At 37.4% G+C, this 19,410-nt stretch overlaps 2 protein-coding genes across 7 annotated transcripts; one reads left to right on the top strand and one right to left on the bottom strand.

Moving 5' to 3' along the window:
• The first annotated feature begins 12,146 nt into the window (after positions 1-12,146).
• On the top strand, positions 12,147-14,964 carry LOC133823159 (protein SHORT HYPOCOTYL IN WHITE LIGHT 1). 6 transcript variants are annotated; one of them, XR_009888165.1, is made up of 5 exons: positions 12,147-12,500; positions 12,576-12,797; positions 13,305-13,370; positions 13,795-13,988; positions 14,545-14,964. XR_009888165.1 is itself a non-coding variant. In XM_062255763.1 (4 exons), the coding sequence occupies exons 1-4, from the start codon at positions 12,321-12,323 to the stop codon at positions 14,590-14,592; spliced, it is 516 nt and encodes a 171-aa protein (XP_062111747.1). In that variant the 5' UTR covers positions 12,147-12,320; the 3' UTR covers positions 14,593-14,964. The 6 variants fall into 6 exon arrangements, 4 of the variants coding, with proteins under 4 accessions (XP_062111747.1, XP_062111748.1, XP_062111746.1 ...); XR_009888166.1 differs by having other exon boundaries at positions 14,551-14,964; XM_062255763.1 differs by lacking the exon at positions 13,795-13,988.
• Positions 14,199-17,722, bottom strand: LOC133823158 (transcription factor BHLH094). Its single transcript, XM_062255761.1, has 6 exons — positions 16,958-17,722; positions 16,498-16,695; positions 16,187-16,252; positions 15,915-15,983; positions 15,748-15,819; positions 14,199-14,754 (listed from the first exon to the last, which is right to left on the bottom strand). Exons 1-6 carry the CDS (start codon positions 17,297-17,299, stop codon positions 14,608-14,610), a joined length of 894 nt encoding a protein of 297 aa, XP_062111745.1. The 5' UTR covers positions 17,300-17,722; the 3' UTR covers positions 14,199-14,607.
• Between the last annotated feature and the right edge of the window lie 1,688 nt (positions 17,723-19,410).

The following is a 19,410-nucleotide window of genomic DNA, read 5'->3' on the forward strand; positions in this document are numbered from 1 at the left end:
AGCAACTTGTAGCCTCTGAACTTAGCTTGATGAATGAATAAATGGCTGGGTACTAGGTCCTATTTATAGAGTTTAAGGATGAAAAGATCTTCATTTAACTTGAATAAAAATAATGGCTTTTTAAGTGAAAAATATTTGAATTATCGTTCAGTAGAGGCTGAAGACTCGGTCAAAAAGATGCTGGACTTATCAAGAGGTTAAAGATTAAGAATGGGAACATTTTCAAAAACTTTCAAAAAATATACTAAGGAGCCGATATATCGCCCCTTGTAGGCGATATATCGCCTGGGCCAGCATGCCCAAGGTGATCGTGCGAAGTTTCGTGTTTTTCGTATCCTCGTACTGTGACATATCGCCCTCTATAGCTGCGATATATCGGCATACGCTGAATATTTAATCATGAAATTGCACATTTTCAACCTAATTTTAATTGAGTAAACAGCCTTGACTAAGTCCTCTAACGTTTTCAAAGCTGCTTACAGACCCTAGGATATTCAAATATTAATCTTAATAAACTTATTCCTAAAAAATAGTTAATTATCATTAAACATATACATGACAAGTGCTACTATCTTATTGGGTCTATCTAAACCTTGTAATATAATAAATATCATCATCAATATCGGTCATATTAATCAAACCTTAGGTTAAAATCAATATTCTTAAACTATAGGTTAAACTTAGAAAATCTACAAGTGCTACTATGAGTGTCCAATTAAATCCCAGTTTGAACCAAAATCCACAGTCATAAAAATACTACTACTATTACTATTATACTACTATCTAACTAGCTAAGTAAAGTTCTTGGACTCTACAAAGAGTGAAGCACTCACTATTCTAAATAACAGTTTTATTTTTAACCTAGAGTGAGTACCAAGATTTGTGTTGAATGTATCCTTTTTTTTAATGAAAGAAATGTACTCACTTATTATCCATATCACTTCATTAATTAATTTCTATTTCAGTTTGAGTTTGTGTTAATTTAATTTAATCAAAGAATGGAATATTTTTGCAAACACATATATTATTTAGATAACATCTAAATGAACCGTATAGTGCACTACATCGAACATTTTTTTGGATACCTATAATTTTTTGGATATTTTTGAAGGGTGCACATGAATGATCAAATAAGAAGCTTCATAATTAAAGAATATGTTACTTATTATATTTTTTTCTTCATTAACTTTGAAAATTATGAACTAAAAAATGCAACATTATTAATCCATTCAGACATTACTTGTAATACCAACAGTTAGGCCATCAAAACAAACATTTCAAGTATTGGCCCAATTCAATTAAAATGTTGCATATCATTACCTAATTTGAAAAAAAATTATCCAAAAAATATTGAAGTTGTTAATAAAATTAAAAATCATTCCAAAATTGATTTGTTGGTTGGATTAGAAATGAATATGTTGTACTCACACATTGATTAAATTTACCTACCAAATGACTACCAAATAACTACACACGGTGGAGTAAAACAAAAGGAACTCACTTTCTCTCCAAGCTATCATCTAAGGGAAAATGATTGAGCATCTCACAACATGAAAACCATTGAAGAAGTGTCCCCAAGAACACTTTGGCCAAACAAAAAAGGTTAGTGAAGATGCTCTCCACTAGTAAACAATTTTTATAGAAATTTTCTTTTTATTTGGATATATATTTTTTCCCTATGGCAATGCCTATTTGGACATTATGAAATATGCAAAGATAATTAGTAGCTATTATTGTGAACTAAAAATTAATATGGAAAGACATACACTCATTTATTCCACCCTATAATCTAACAGCAAGAGCACTTTTAGTCTACCCCACATAATATATTTACTTGTGCATATATCAACGTCACAAAGCAATGATCCCTATCCCTTTCAAAACTAAGATCATTATCATGGGGACCTCTTTCACTTGTTAGTAGTGAAATACATATTAATATTGCTCATATTATTTAGTACCAAACTCCATTGTCTCTGTCCTATTATTTGTTCTTTCCTACTAAACTTATTAGGTTACGTGGTATGGTTTTTATAGTTTCTACATAGCTTTCATTTTCTCTAGTTCTCAAAATGATTGATAAGTGTTTATATGTGCTTAAGTCGGTGGTTTTAGTTTGACTATTTTACTTAAAACTTCACTTCATTTAATTATTTATTATAATAATAGATTTTTTTTTTAAATTCAACACTAAATGAAATCAAGCCATCAATTACTAATAAAATCTCCATTATAACTCACTGTTGTTTCCATTATATCTCCCTGTAGCTGTTACAATGAGTGACGTAGATCCTTTTTCGTCACCTGAGTGGCCACCAATACTTGAAGCCTTAGGGATACAAACAAAGCTTTATGATATTTCTACAAATGATGTAGTTGGAAAAAAATTGGCATCATTAGATCAGTGAGAATATTTTTATAGAACATATGCCTGGTATATGGGCTTCAGTGTCCGAAAAGATGATGTAAAGCGTGTGGAAGACATTGTCACGATGAGGATGTGGGTTTGCTCCAATGAAGGGTTTAGGAGAGCAAAGTTTATTGATATGCCTGAAAGACAATGGAGACCTAGGGCTGTCACAAGAACTGATTGTCAGGTGGCATTTAGGGTAGTGTGTTCAAGGGACAGGACATGCTATGTTGCGAAATAATTTGTGACACAACACAACCATGAAACCGCCACAATTTCATAAATGAATTTCTTGAGGTCAAACCGTGTTGTCCCAGATGCAATGGTTACCCAAGTAAGAACTATGAGCAAAGTGGGCATCAAGATATCTAACATAATGGCACATGTCGCACTACAAGCTGGAGGCTATGAAAATTTCCCTTATCAATTGAAAGATGTTTACAATCTTGTTGCCAATCAAAGATGATTGGAGAGCATGGAAATAGACGCTGAAGAGGCTCTTGGATATCTCGATTGTGCAATCAGAAAGGACCTGCATCAGTTCGTGGAATATCAATGTGATGGAGAAAATAGATTGTCCAATTTATTATGGGCATATGGATACTCTCACTGAGATTACGCTGCTTTTGGAGAAGTACTTGCCATTGACACCACCTACAAAACTGACAAGTACAACAAGTCTCTTATTATACTACTTGGTGTTAACCATCACTTTGGTAGTTGCGTATTTGGACTAGGCCTCCTACTTGATGAAAGCGTTCCGACATACTGTTGGATGTTGACAAAGTTCCTCAAGTGTATGAATAATAAGACACCCTTGGTTGTGATAACAGATTGTGATCTAGCCATGAAGTCCGCTATTGATTTGATGTTTCCAGGAGCAATCCATCATTCCTGTACATGGCATATATGTAACAATGTATTCAAACATGTTCATGATCATGCTTTTAAGAGACGCTTCACTAGGCTAATGTACAAGTACATGTCTGAAGAAGAATTTGAGATGAGATGGAAAGATCTAATTGATGAGTATGATCTACATGAAAATGATTGGTGCGTGAAAACTTATAATGATAGGCACGCATGGGGAGAAGCATTTGTAAGGGGTCATTTTTGTAGTGGAATGAGAACAACATAGAGGAACGAGTCAATGAACTCATCCTTGAAGAAATTCCTCCTAGCTTGTTATCCTTAACGAGAATTCATCTCATGCATTGATCTGACTTGCATGAAGTTGTGCCATACTGAAGCTCAAAAGACCTACATAAGCAGACACACTTTTCCTCAACTGCCACCACTCTCAGATCCGGTGAGGCCTTACTTCAAAAATGCGGCTGAAATATACACTCGAAACATATACCAAAAAGTTGCAGAACAAATACAAAAAGAGAGTGCATATGTAATTTTCAATCGAGAGGACCATGAGGATCGCCTCCTTCTTAGCCTTGCTAGGTTTCAACATGGGCAAATACACTACAAGGTACGATACTACAAGATTAACAACCACTTCAATTGTGATTGCTTATTATTTGAGACATACGGTTTTCCATGCAAGCATATATGGGCAAGCATAAAACACATGAACATAATGCTTCTACCTTCCTCGTTAATTTTGAAGCGTTGGACAAAAAATGCAAAGGCTATAGTGCCGACAACGAGCAACAAATTTGTCTCCAGTGAGCAAGATGAGCTCGTACAAATGGCAAGGTATGGCGCCCTCAATTATGATGCCAACATGTTGAATTTTTATGCGTCAAAGTTGGACAACTCGTTTGCATATGTAAAAAATGAGATAGCACACCTCACTGCATATTGTAAGGATGCATTCGATCAAAGCTCATAACAAGATGGAGAAGCACTGCAACCATCTCAGGGACATCAACACAACCCAAACATTGTCAAAGATCCAGTCATTGTGAAAACCAAAGGCATGGGAGGTCAACAAGGTAGTCCAAGTGACAGAAACAAAAATACTAAAAAAGGGAAGAAAGAAAGGAAATGTAGGAAATGTAAGGATCCATACCATGATTATTGCAAATGCCCCTACAAACAACAATACTTGTGCAACAATGGATTGCATCATCTAGTTGATGACCTTGACGCTTAAGCAGGGGTGGATCCACTTAGCATAACTAGTCCAGTAGCTTTTTGTATGATGATTCAAGTCAAGACTCCTTCCACTCCTATGACTCTGGTATGTAAAGTTCTATTAATTGAGTGCTTATTTTCAAGTTTACTAACCATCATTATTGGACATCTTATAATTGCATTATTTTATATGTTTGTGGGTTATGTAATGTATGTTTATCAAACTATAAAGTACTTAAATTTAATATTGTACTATGCTTGCTTCCTAACACGTGTTCGTGGACTTTATTACATTGTTTGAGTTTGTTAAGAGAATTATATATGTAGTTTATAAGCCAATATTCAACCAAGCTTAGGATGGCACAAAATGGTATTGGTATTTTGAACCGACTTCTTTAAAACATGATCCCTCAAAGTAACTAGCTTCGTTGGTGAGCAAAATAGAAGACTTCGCTTCTTTCACTATCTTTAATTTCTTCTTAATATGGTCAAAATAGAATATCTGTTTTATTATTAGTCATTCATATATAACTTAGTTGGTCCAAAAAAGAATATTTGTTTGACACTCCATTTAATTTAGCTGGTTCCAAATACGGGATTAGTCACCCTATATGCAGACTCCTAATTATTGAAATGTATTTTGTGTTGTAACCGACTGTGGTCTTGCTTTAGTGGAGTTCATCTTAATATTTTAATATTTTAGTATAGTATTTAATATATATTTCTTTAATTTAGATAAGATTTTGTTATACCATTCAAGCTTAATAATTTTTTTTATTATAAACGAGAAAAATAACTCCTATATATTCCATGAGTCGTGTAAGTATTCTGGGCACGTAATCTTATTTGGTATATAATTATACTGTAAATCAAAATCACTCCTAAGTGAAACCTTAAAAAAAACATTGCTTCATCAAATTTATGCCTATTATGTATTGCATGGACCATGCAAAAATTATGGGCACCTTAAATCATTATTTTTTGTCATATAAAAAATAATTTATAAATCAAATATTTACTTTATTTATGTTTGTAGACATTACATATTGCATGTAACATTAAAAAATTCTAGACACGTAAAAATAATGTCTTGCTTAAGCTCTTCAATTTTAAAAAAAATTGAATGAACCTAGTCATTATGAGTGATATCCATTCATGAACATCTGTTCGGAACGAGTTCTTAAATGTTTTTGTCTAAACTTCAAAAGGTGGTCCTACGTGACTATTCTCTCTGGGTGGTCATCTCTTGACCTTTCTGTTTCTTTGGTCTTACTAAGGTTTCAGCTAGTTTCTCTTTTCGGATGGAGACGCACGAGGATTCACAGGTGGATTTGGAAGATATCCTCAGCAAAATAGTCTCACTGTCGGTCAAGGACAATGAGGAGGATTGGGAGACTATTGATCCTGGGGACCTCATGGGAAAAATGTCAGTGGTCGGGAGAGTGATAGCACGGAGAAAATGTAAGGAGAGCTTCTTACGAACTATCTTTGGAAGAATTTGGGAGACTAAGGTGGGATGGAATGTGAAAGTCCTGGAACAGGGAGAAGAGAGCTCGATCGTGGGCTTCACTTTTGAGGAGGAACGACTAAAGAAGAGGATCATCAGTAGATCCCCCTGGTCCTTTAAAGGTGGCATCCTGTTAGTCGAGTCATGGCCAGCCTCTGGCTTTTGGAAAGAGGCTCGTCTGGAGCACTTTGAGTGCTGGGTTAGAATGACAGGCATCCATCTGAAGGCCTTAACAAAAAATAATATAAGTAAGCTGGGAGGTATGGCGGGGACGGTGCTAGATATAAAATGGGATGATCCCCGGATGATCATGATGAAGCAGGAGGTGAGAGTGAAGATTAAATACCACATAAACAAGGTAGCCTTTGTTGGGAGATATATACCAGTAGAAGGAGGGAAACACTGGGTGCAGTTTAAATTCGACTACCTGCCCCTACTCTGTTTCTCCTGTGGTCGATGGGGCCATCACAAAAATTCGTGCAGTAGTGAGCAAGTCATGGTGCAAGAACTGAATGGAGGAATGGTGCCCCTGTACGGAAGTTGGCTAAATACAAATGATGATCGGAAGAACTGCTTCAGCAACATGAAGGAACAAAAATTAGTCGTTGGAGAAAGGAGGACGGAATCAATGGCGGCCGGAGGAGCAATGCAAGAAGGGAAAGATCAAGGGGTGGAGGTAGCTGATGGGAAAGCTAGTGGGTCCGTCGTGCATGGAGCGCCTCAACTTTCTTCGGGGAAAGAGAAACCCCAGCCACAGACGGCAGTTTCTGCGTTGGACCACTGGAAAGAAAGGAATAAAGGCGGGAAATTTGATACGGAAACTATGAAAGACTTGTCCAAGGGACAAGTGCCTGGCTCAGGAGAACTCTGTGGAGATCGGATGATTAGACAGAAGGAGGGACAGGTGGCGTTAGAGACAGTGCCCATGGGGTCGGCCTATCTTGATCAGGAAGTCACCAAGGAAACCTCGATTGGGCTGGGCCTAAGGCCCCCTAGGACTCGGGTTGGCGATTCGGCAGGCTCGACTCAAAGACAGAAAGTGCCACGTGAAAATATAAGAGAATGCGTGCCTCCTCTTGAGATGGAAAAGGAGAAGAGTCAAAGAAAAGGTTGGAAAAGAGTCAACAGAAAAGAATGTGAACAGATAATAACCAAGGAACGAGACGAGAAGTCGGAAAATAGAAAAAAGAAAAAAAAAGAAGAGGCGAGACAGATGGGAACGCTGAGAGGCAGGGGAGAAATTGCAAGAAACAAGAAGTGGAAAAAAAGAAGATCGATGGGCTCGGATTCATCCCCCCATCTCCTCATCTGCTGGCCCCAGGAAATTTCGATATTGGAATTTCAAGTATCCAGTCTGGTCAGAATCAAGGAAAAGGAAAGAAGAAGAGGTCGATCAAGGAAGAGGCTCGCTCCAAAGCCAAACGGACATGAGTCGCCAACTCAATTGAGAAGCAGGAGGTAAATGGAGAAGGGATACGATTGATGATAGAAAGAGGAGAGGCTACATCGGGGGAGAGGTTTCCTATCTCGGAGGATTCCTCGGCTCCTATCACTAAAGATGAGACGGCGTGCCTTGTGGAGCAGGGCCGCCGAACACAATGAAACTCTTCTGCTGGAATGTGCAGGGGTTGGGGAACCCTTGTACATTCAACATTCTAAAATCCCACTGTGATCGTCTAAAACCGGATGTCATGTTCATCATGGAAAGCAAGCTTACTAGGAATCAAGCAGAAAGTGTCACTGTCAGGTGTGGGTTTGACAATTTCTTCTCAGTGGATAGAACCGGGCTGAGTGGAGGTTTGTTGCTGATGTGGAATTCCTCCCTGAAGGCCAGTATACGTAGCTTTTCAAAATCCCACATTGATACTTGGATCCATAAAGAAGAGGAGGGGGGTATCCATTTTACTAGAATGTATGGGAACCCAGTTGCTGGAGAACGTTTTCAAACCTGGGAACTTCTGCGCCGTCTTGCCGATTCTGTTCATGGGCCGTGGATCCTTGGAGGTGATTTTAACGAAATTCTGTCGTTGGAGGAGAAGAATGGAGGGAATTCTCGGAATGGAGAGGCCATGAGCAGGTTCTAGAGTGCCCTGGACTATTGCGCTTTGGAGGACATTACGAAACGAGAAAAAGTCTTCTCTTGGTGCAACGGCTAGAAGACGAATTTTATTATGGAAAAGCTGGATCGTTTTCTGGCCAACTTGGAGTGGATGGACACGTTCAAGGACTTTAGAATCCAGTATCTTGACTGGATGGGTTCCGACCATAAGGCCATTGTCTCGGTCTTTGGTGAGGAGTGGCCTCGTATGGAGACTAGAGGAACTATTAGGTCCCGATTCCACTTCAAGGAGGCCTGGTGTGAAGAGGCTGAGTGCAAACAGATTATCGAGGACAAGTGGAATAATGGTGTAGTGTGTAACAGCCCGTCCGGATTCAATGTGAAGACAGAGGAGTGTAAGAAGAAGTTGAGGCGATGGAACCATGAGATGAGGAAGAAGATGAACTCTAGTATTGACGAAGCTAATAAAAGAATTAAAGATTTATCTATCACAATGGACCACAATAACTGGCAACGTCTTAAGACGGAGGAGAAATATTTGAATTGCATGTTGGAGAAGAAAGAAGTTTACTGGAGACAAAGAAGTAGAGCGGTTTGGTTAAAATGTGGAGATCGCAACTCCCGTTATTTCCACCATAAAGCATTGCTGAGAAAGAAGAAGAATAGAATTGGAGGTCTGCTTAATAACGAAGGTACCCTCCAAAGTGAAGCGGAGGAAGTCGAGAATATTGTGGTCAATTATTTCCAAACCTTGTTCAAAACTACTAATCCCTCTAACGATATAATGGATGATGCTCTGAGAGGGATTCATCCAAAAATTTCGGAGGCCATGAATGAGAACCTACTGGGTTTGTTCTCTGAAGAGGACGTTTTTTCGGCGATTAAGGGTATGAACCCTATCAAAGCCCCAGGAATCGATGGGCTCCCTGCCCTCTTCTTCCAGAAATTCTGGAGCTCGATTCAGGGTGATGTTGTCAGCGTGTGCCTGAAAGTTTTAAATGAAAATCTCCCTCCCCATCAACTCAATGAAACTTTGATCACGCTAATCCCGAAGGTGCCGAAAGCACAGAAGGTTGAGGAGTATCGCCCCATAAGTTTTTGCAAGGTGATCTATAAAATCGTTTCGAAATGTTTGGTGGAACGCATGAAAAGTTCCCTGGCGGTGGCTGTCTCGAATTCTCAGAGTGCTTTCGTTACGGGAAGAATGATACATGATAATGCAATTATTGGATACGAAGGGTTGCATTGCATGAGAAAGGATCGCTTCGGAAACGAAAAGAAAATGGCCTTAAAGCTTGATATGTCCAAGGCTTATGATAGAATTGAATGGAGATTTGTGGAGCACCTCATGTTAAAGATAGGCTATCATGAAGAGTGGGTGAAGAAAATCATGGGATGCATCACCTTTGTTTCCTTTTCCTTCCTGCTTAACGGGGAAGTCAGAGGAAACGTGTCCCCAGAGCGTGGTCTTCGCCAAGGAGACCCTCTTTCCCCTTTCATTTTCGTGCTCTGTGCTGAAGCTCTCTCTGGTTTGATCTTGGAAGCTGAACAGAATAATCTCATAGAGGGTATCTGCTTTGGTAGGAAAGGGGTGAAAGTTTCCCATTTGTGCTTTGCAGACGACAGTATCATGTTTCTCAACGCGGATGGGAATGGGTGTAGAGCTCTGAAAAACATTCTCCATTGGTACACTATAGCATCGGGACAGGTGATTAATTTCAGCAAGTCAGAAGTTTGTTTTGGAAGCAAAGTTGATGAAGGCACAAAGAAAGAGATAGCAGAGATCTTTGAGGTTAAGATCACGGAGCATTTTGAGAAGTATCTGGGCATTCTGGGGTTGGTTGGCAGATCAAAGCGGGAAACCTTTAAATCAATCAAAGACTGAATATGGAATAAGATAAAGGGCTGGAAAAGATCCTTGTTCTCTGCAGCTGGGAAAGAAGTCCTGATAAAGGCAGTGGTGCAGGCAATGCCGAATTATGCTATGAACTGTTTTAGACTCCTTCTGAACTTGATAAACAGTATACATAGTATTGCTGCTAAATTCTGGTGGGGCTCAACAGAGAAGAAAAGAAGAATCCATTGGTGGAAGTGGGAAGAGTTGTGTAAAAGAAAGTTTAGAGGAGGCTTAGGGTTCAAAGACATGGAACTCTTTAATCAAGCGATGCTTGCTAAACAGTGTTGGAGACTAGAGAGATTCCCTAAATCCCTGGTTGCCAAAGTCCTCAAATTTAGTTACCACAGTGAGTGTAATTTTCTTCAAGCAAAGATGGGTTCTGCCCCCTCCTTCATTTGGCGGAGTCTTTTATGGGGGAGGAAAATAATCGAAGCAGGCTCGCGCTGGCGAATCGGATCAGGAAAGGAGGTTAGAATTGTGGAGGACAAATGGCTGCCAAGACCGTTGAAGTTCACCTTCCTGGAAAAACCCGATCTGCCATCGGGTCTTAGAGTGATCGACCTGAGGAAAGCTGATGGGGAGTGGGACGAGAATTTCATCAAAAACATCTTCACTAAGGAGGATGTGGACAGCATTCTGAGCATTGTTCCAGGACCCCTGGACTCTAGAGACAAAAGAATATGGCATTACAACCAAAATGGTGATTATTCGGTGCGCAGCGGCTACCAAGTTGCTATTCGTGAGAAAGAAAGGGCAGAAGGCTCAGACATGAAGGAAACTGAAAGCTGGTGGAAAAAAGTGTGGAGCTTGAGAGTCCCTCATAAAATTAAGCAATTCCTATGGAAGCTAAGCAACAAGTGGCTTCCCACTAACATTGTTCTGTTTTGCAGGAAACTTAGGAATGATCAGGGGTGCTGCAGGTGTGGGGATTATAGCCAGAGAGAGGACTGGTACCACGCAATTTGGCAATGCCCTAGGAATAAACATGTCTGGAAGGTGGCGGGTTTCAGCAAAAGCACTAAAAGAAGGAATCTAGAGGACCCGATCTCTTTCCTGTCCAGAATCTCCCTTCAGCTTCCCAAAGACAAATTTGGCTTCTTTATTACTTTGGCTTGGCAGTGCTGGAATTGTCGCAACAACGATGCCTTCAGGAAGTGGAACCCGGAGGCCACAGCGGTGGTGGAATGGGCGGCCAACTATCTTGAGGAGTTCGTCCAGAGCCAAGATGCCCCTTCAGTCAAAACTAAAGCTGCTCCTCAGAAGTGGACTGCTCCTGCCGAGGGGGAGATCATGATCAATGTGGACGCGGTAGTGAACAAGAATCAAGGGCGCTGTAGCAGTGGTGTGGTAATCAGAAACAGCTTGGGAGAGGTAATAGCTTCAAGCTGTACATTTATTAACTGTGCCTATGAACCCCTTGTGGTAGAATTGCTGGCCATTCAACAGGGCATCAAACTCAGCAAGAGGCTCAACCTTAAGAGGGGGGGGGGGGGGGGGGATAGCTTCGGACTGCTCAACAGACCACCGGATGAAAGTGGTGATCTGGATTTACTGGTGTCTGATATTAGGAGGGAGACAAAAAACCAGAGAATTCTCTCAGTTCGGTTTGCTCCCAGATCGACAAACAGTGTGGCTCATATGATAGCCAAATATGCAATGATGTATCAAGAAACTAGCTGCTGGGTAGGAAGTGTCCCTCCGCTGGCTTCCCTGGCTCTCGCTGAAGACATAGCCTTCTTGGGCAATTGAGTCTCGTTTTTTTTTTCTTCCTCTGTAACTCATCTCAAAAAAAAAAAAAAAAAAAGAACATCTGTTCCGAAACACATACACAACTTCAGAGGTAACTTATCTCGTGCGAAAATAGAATCCAATTTACGTTTACACCCCTCATTAATTGATGTGAAATATCACAATGAACCTCCAACATCTTAATAAATAAATCATTTAAATTGTATAACCTACAGTAGCCGGTAAGAGAGTACAAAATAGTACACAATGTAATCTCTCTAAAGCTGCCAAGAAGATAATGTTATTTGATGAAGTTGTCCAATGTGGAGCGTGATGGTCACGTCTTTAGGAGGGTCGGTACTGTAGCCCCGAGCATATAGAGATATATAGACGTAGATGTAGAACTCCATTCATGACTTGTGGAAAAAAATGCATTAAAAGCCAGTAAGCCACTTTGTTGTCCTGTCCCTTTCAATAAGACTTTATTCGTACCCGTCCATGGGCCTGCAATCCAACCATTGAAGCCCAGTCTTATTGGGCCTTCAGCCATGTAGCCCAAAAATATGCTCGAAGAAACAGGATAAGCTTAAGCCCCAAAGACGCCATATTTTCATTTCCAAGTTTTTCCAAGATGGCCGGAACCACCACCGCATTATTTGCGTCCCCGTTCTCCACTATCACCACCACCACTGCCACCACGGAGGTCCTCCACTCCTCACGTTCACTCACGCCAAGTGCCAAGGCCTCATTCCCTCTCCATAATCAGACGTTTTTCAGAACCCACAATATCAGCATTCATCGCCATGGAAAGGTTTTGTTTCTTTCTCTGTCTATTGTCATTCACAACTAGTTCACCGCTCACTATCTGAGATACTTGTTGTATCAGTTCATTAATTCGACCAGTGAAGATAACCAGGAGATATTCGGCGATGCTTTCTTTTTCGAAAGTGATGATCTAGCTGGGAACGACGACAGTGACGAAGAAGATGAAACGGAGAGCAGTGTTGATCTGTTGATAAGGTTTCTTCGAAGTATGGTCAAGAAAATCTCGAAGCGTGCAAAGAAGGCCTCTCGCTCTGTTTTGCCTCCTGCCATATCGTTCCAATTGGTAATTTTTTTAAGGGCTTTCTTTCATCATATAATAGTATACTACAGATGATGTAGCTTCAAAATGTTTTTTTTCCCCACTTTACGTGAGTGACCTTATCATTAGTTTATATTGAGATTCCTGGTATTGAAAGAATGGATTCAATTCAAACACTAATTACAGTGCGTTCGTATTTCTTTTTCTATTTGATTTTGGTCCTAAATAAAATACTGTTGATTTTGGGACATATTATTACTATTATTATAAATAAATTTTTGAGTTATAAGAAAGTTAGGATTATACTTAGACAATATGCATATTCGTACCCAAAGAGATTTACCATTGTTTTAGCTATTTTTATATTATCCTAAAGGATTTATCCTTCTTTTGGTCTAATTTCTTAAAAGCTGTATATTAATTTGCATGTGCAAGGCAACCAAGATTTTAAAACGATATTATTTCTCTTGTTTCCTTTACCTTTATTTCTTTGTTCATTAATCTCATTAATGAATGGGAAGTTGGGAACAGGTGTCTTTTGCAGTTGATGGGCTTCTGCTATTGGCTTCACTTTCTATTGCTAAAGCTCTTCTTGAGGTAATTGTTTTTCCATCAGCTTATATCTTTTTAATAGATTCCATTCACTACTTCAGCCACAAAACGAATATAGCCAGCTTTTCATGTTAGGGTAATGTGGAACATTTGCTATATAACTTCTCTGTGAGCTGCAACAAGCTTTTTTTTTTTTTTGAAAAGTGCAACAAGCTTTTAAGTGGGAGACATTTCATCCCACCTGATGATATTTTGTGACAAACAATTGCTGAAGATCGCAAAAGGTTTTACCATAATAACAAGTACTGATAAAGTTCTTAAGTCTGTGCTTTCCTTCTACAGAACATTTTACATGATTTTTCAATCAATTGGTAGGGTTTCTTCTCTCATTCTAATTCGCATAATTCCTATATTGGTTTAGCTGGACTAGAAGCAAATTGAGAGTCAATAGTGATGATTTTGATGTCAGGTTGTCTGCACACTCGGTGGGACTGCCTTTGTGGCGATCCTATTCCTTCGAGTGATCTGGGCTACTATGTCCTACTTCCAATCAAGTGGGAGTAATTTTAATCAAGCGGGAAGTTCGTACGGCACAGCACAACCAGTATCATAATGTTAAAAGTGGCTAGAGAAGAAATTTCTCCTGAAGAACCTACATTCTGCGTACGAATCCTTTATAAGAAGATTGGGTTCCAGGTTTCATATAATAACATAGTGTAAATAAGAGCTTTTTCTCAGGTTTATAAAAGAAGTTTCATTCAAATTTTCAACTCTTGATGAAATTACAACAATAGTCCAGCTGTAAAACTTGAAACGAAGGTGAAGAAATTCAACGGTCAACTTTGGTTCCAAAGTACTTGTAGAATACCCAACTAATAGAAAATTTATTTAATTGAGGATCAGCTTTATAATAATCCAATGTCAAAATAAGGTTTACATAGTATTGTGAACATCAGAAATCTAGAACAAGAAACTTTCTCTTTCACAAGAATAATAATCCTTCCAACGAGTATAAGCTTGGCATATGATAAGAGGAGAAGAATGTGTAGCCATCTAGGAGCTATAAAGCGATGAAGGTTCATTTTCCACCACTTGAACAAATAAAGATTTCAGTCTCTAACTTTACCAGTCTTCATTGATACAACTCCTGGCCTGAAGTAGAAAATGAGATTTTTTTTCTTTTGATTTAAAGTAATGGGGTATCATACTTTTTTGACAGCAACAGCAGGAGGATGCATCGTCTTTCAATGCATTTATTACCATTTGAAGAGGATCTTCTTGACTATGTAGTTCTTTCGAAACCGCCACCAACCTGCATGTGTAACCAATCCGGTGATGAACCACGGCTGAACTCCCTTGTAGGTTGTGAGTTAAATGCCATACCAGCAGCCTCAAATGCTTGTTGTCCAAACTGTGATGCCAAATTGATCTATTGCAACACACATTAAGATGAAACAGTTACTACAATTGTATTTGTGAGAGTAGACTGAACGGTTAAGCAGAGTAGAGTATGAAACAGAATTACGTTAGAGACATGTGACTCTCTATAACAGTATTGTGGAGGGAGAAAGAAACGGGATCCTTGACATATCTTATTCAATCATATAATCCGATTTTCTTACATATAAATAAGCAAAAATTCTAAGTTACAGCACAGTCAAGTGAGAGCAAGGATCTTATTACAAGTTAAAATTATACTGGAACTATATTTGATGAGTAAAACTGTAATAAAGTGTTTGGTGTGAGGATTGAATTTGTGGGAGTAGAATGTGAGGTTTGAGTTTGTCGGAGTAGAATTAGAGGAGGTTTAAATTAAGGAAATGTGAATCTCAATGTTTAAAATAGTAAGATTAACCTTAAATCAAACTAAAAAATGAGACTCAATTAGAAATAAAATCTCCCAAGTCCTCGATTTTTTTTTTTACATTCTCATCAAACCAAACCCTATACCAAATATCCTAAAAGTATTGTGAAAGTACATAAAAAAAACCTAGGGTACGTCTAGAGTACACCCTCTAAAAATAGGCATACCGGTGAACCCTCCCTTGTTTTTTGATAGCGGTATAATTTTCGGTGAATTTTTTTTATGACTATGTACATTATAATTATTTAGAGCATCCAGAAAATTAAATTTTGAATAGTTTACAGTGTCGAAAACAATATTCAAATAGTTTGTTGCATGCGTGACTGTTTTTTCTAATGCATGTAGAAGATAACATGTTTGAATCATATTTTCGATATTGTAGATTATTCAGAATTTTTTAAAAATTTGTAGGATATTCTAAATAACTACTATGTACATGATCATAAAAAAACTTGCACCGAAAATCATTCCAGTACCGAAAACAAGAAAAGGCTGTGCACTCTAGAATTTTCCAAAAACATAATATGCAGAGATGTTAAGCGTATTCTTAGGACTTACATCTTTAGAAGGAAACACATCAATTTCAGGTGTCATTCTTGAATTCACTGCTTCAAGCTTCATTGATAGGAACTGCAGTTCGAGTGAACTGTTACTGCTAAAGTTTCAAATCCTTCAAATCTCTACTAAGTTCTAGAGAGATAAAAAAAATAAAAAATAAAACATACCTCAACCTGACGCTGTAATGATTGGATGTAATTAATAATCTCATCCAGAACCAATGCCTTTCCGATAACCTTTGACAATAATAACAATAAATAAATACCCACCTTAACGAACATTTTGATAAGAATATCATGCAGCGACTACATACTAATCCATTTATATCCATAAAAAACAGTACCTAAACATCAACTTTTACTAAAATTAATCCTGACTATATGTTTGGAAATTATGAAAATCAATTTTAATAACAATTGAGTGAAAGAATGCAGCATACCTTATTACAACCGGGGACCAAGTCTTGGAGAATTTTCATCCTTTCACTTATCTTTTCTCTTCTAGCCTGTTCACCGTACGGTTCCAATCAGCAATTCTCATTCAAAATATCTATACAATCCACAGTTATTTTTGAATTACAGTAAACGAAAATTTGAGGTGCCCTCATCCAGTCCAGTCGTATCATAATCTAAATAGAGGAAAAAGACGGGGTGTCTAATATTTATTCCATACTAAGCATTTTCGAATTTTAGCTATTAAAAAAATTAAGGCAACTTCATTATGATGTTAAAGAGGAATGAGGTTAGTTACTCTTTCTGCAAGACTATGGCTATCAGTAGCTTGACCCCTTCTTGCTCGTACATGGATGTAGTCCTGTTTAGGCGGGTCAGGTAGCCGACTACTTTGCTCTCCAGGCTTGCCTGAACTTGGTTCTGTTTCGGTTTTGGATTCACCATTCTCTTCTTTACATCCTCCTGAAGTTTTAAGCCGTTTTCCATCACAATCATACTGCCAAAATGTCAGAAAGAATTATAAAAAAAAAAAACATCATAATGAGAATTACAACTTCATATTGGTTGATTCATTCCTTTTTAGATGGAATTCGAGTTATTGTAGAAACTAACAAACTTCGAAGTTTTATACTCTCACCAGATTAATAAAGATGTATAAAAATAAATTGCGTGCAATACTTATAACGGAATAAACTAATTAAAGATTTAAGCCAATTAAAATTAGAATAGGGGAGAGCATAAATGAAACGAAATATTACGCCATTGCCATTGTCATTGCCGTTGACACTACTCGTGGAGACCCCCTTATTAACCGAATCATCCTCAACGTCTCTCCGCTTCCTAGAACCGCCACCGCAGTCACCTTGATTCCCTCTCTGGTCCAAACTCATTGAATCATTAGTCGAAACCTCACGGATATTGGCACCCAAAACGTCACCATACGACGCCAAATTCTGACCAAAAAGCGGTCTCCGCAAGCCTAATCCAACTCCAGGCTCTCCGCCGCCATTCATTGAGAATGGCCAGATCTCAACCAGGTTATTAAACGTCGCATTGGCATTCGAAAAGGAGCCCTCGTTCATCAACGCAGGCGGATCCATTTCTCCACCGTTTCGGATCCGATCCAATCAAACTCCGCCTCGAATATAGGGGGTGAGTGTGCTCACATTCCCTTTGCTTAAATGGGCCAGAAGAAAGCCTTCAGTTCGAAGCAAACTTCCCCAAATGGAGAGAGGGTTCTCCTTCCCAGTCCTCTTACTGTAGCTTATTGGGAATTCAAATGGCGGTCTAATTCTAAATGGAGCTCCTTTTAAAATACGCATACAATAGAGGGAGAGGGAGTGCTAAGATTTTAAGTAGCTTCGGAAAGGAAACTGTGAGAAATGGATCGCATTTATGTTATAGAAAATGGAAAGAGAGAGAGAGAGAGAGAGAGAGAGAGAGAGAAAGAGTTGGACTGTATGTGAAATGTGATCTGAGTGAGAGAGTGTGTGTGTGATCTCTCCTTAGACAGTGGAGATTGGTGCGCACTGTGCCACTCAATTCGCACTATGGCCACAGACAAGGACATTGGGACAGGCGAATCTAAGTCACTTCTGTGAGCTTTTCTCGGAGCGTACACCGTTTCAGTGTTCCTACCCTTTCTTCCTATTTTTTTTTTTTAAAAAAGAAATTCATTGTAAAATTAAACATTGTAGAGAAATAAGTCGAATGAAATACAAATACAAATTATTTTGTTCTTTTCCTTTATGCTGGGTAAAATTATTTTGTTTGATTAGTAGAAGATATCAATTAGATTTTTAAATTCATAATTTTAATTTAGAATTTTGTAATATTTTATTATATTAAAATTCATGGGTATTTTTTCTAAATAAAATTTTAAAAAAATATTAATTTTAAAACTAGAATTCATCAAATCTTTATATATAAAAGAAGTGTATGTAATGGTTTGAATGTTTTTTTTTAAATTATCATATTATTTTCTTTATATAAGCTACTTAATTTGGAATGAGAATTATATTTATATAATAAGGCACCCCATTAATTAAAAAATTTAAAATTACTTTTAACACTTTTTCTTAATATTTTTTGATATTCTTTAATTTTTGTTTTTATTAATTTTAATAATTTTATTTTATCTTGTTTCCATAACTTTTATTTTAAAAATAATATATAATTTTTAGAAAAAAAATCTTTTACTTTAATAAGTTTTTATATATATATTGTTTTAATTTTTTCTATCTAAATATTTAAAATATATGTATTTTCCATGAAAAGAAGAAAAAAATAAATAATTGTGAGTATAAGTTGAGAAATATATATATATATATATTAATTTTTAATAAAAATAAAATGTATTAATTAAATTTTGAGATGGTAATATACTGACCTATTTTCACCCCGTCAAATTTTCATATTATAATGGTTAATTAACTTTCCTGCAAGATCAACGGTAGTTTACACATGTCAAATGTGGACAGAGACCAATTAGTTGGGAATATGATTAGAGTAGTCCCTATGGTTGCTGTAAATTATAGAAATTTTAAAAATTTTAGAATATTGGTCAAAAAAAGCAGCTCCTGTATTATACATAATTTTTTTTTTTAACTTTATGTTACTAATTTATAACATACTGTTTATATTCTAAACTATTTTTTTTTATTAATTTTTCATCCTTTCTCTCTCTCTCCTTGTCTACTTCACGCTCCACTTCTATTTTTTTATTTGAATGTTTTTCTTTAATTATTTTACATTAATTGAAACTAGCAACAAAACCAAAAATTAATTATGATTAATTTATTTAAATTGTAATTATTATTTTTTATTCTTTTATATATATATAAACTCTAATAAATATATTTTTTCTTTGCCATATATTTTTGCATAAAAAAATTGTTCAATATTTTTAGTCATCATAGTTAGATAAATATTTGAAATAAATATTAATGTAAATATTAAGATATATAATTATATTATGGTAGGGGTTTCAAAAAGAGTCACACCGGTAGGGTTCTTTTGTATTTCTGACCCGTGAACAATTTTCGGCGTGATTTTTTTTATGATCGTGTATATTGTAGTTATTTAGAGCATCCTGCAAATTTTCAGAAAATTCTGAATAATTTCCAGTGCCGAAAACTAGGTTTACACATGCTATTTTCCACGCACATAAAAAAAATTGGTCACGCATGTAACAATCTGTTTTTAAACTAGT

The sequence above is a fragment of the Humulus lupulus genome, chromosome 3 (genome assembly GCF_963169125.1).
Source record: "Humulus lupulus chromosome 3, drHumLupu1.1, whole genome shotgun sequence".
NCBI classification, from domain to species: Eukaryota; Viridiplantae; Streptophyta; class Magnoliopsida; order Rosales; family Cannabaceae; genus Humulus; species Humulus lupulus.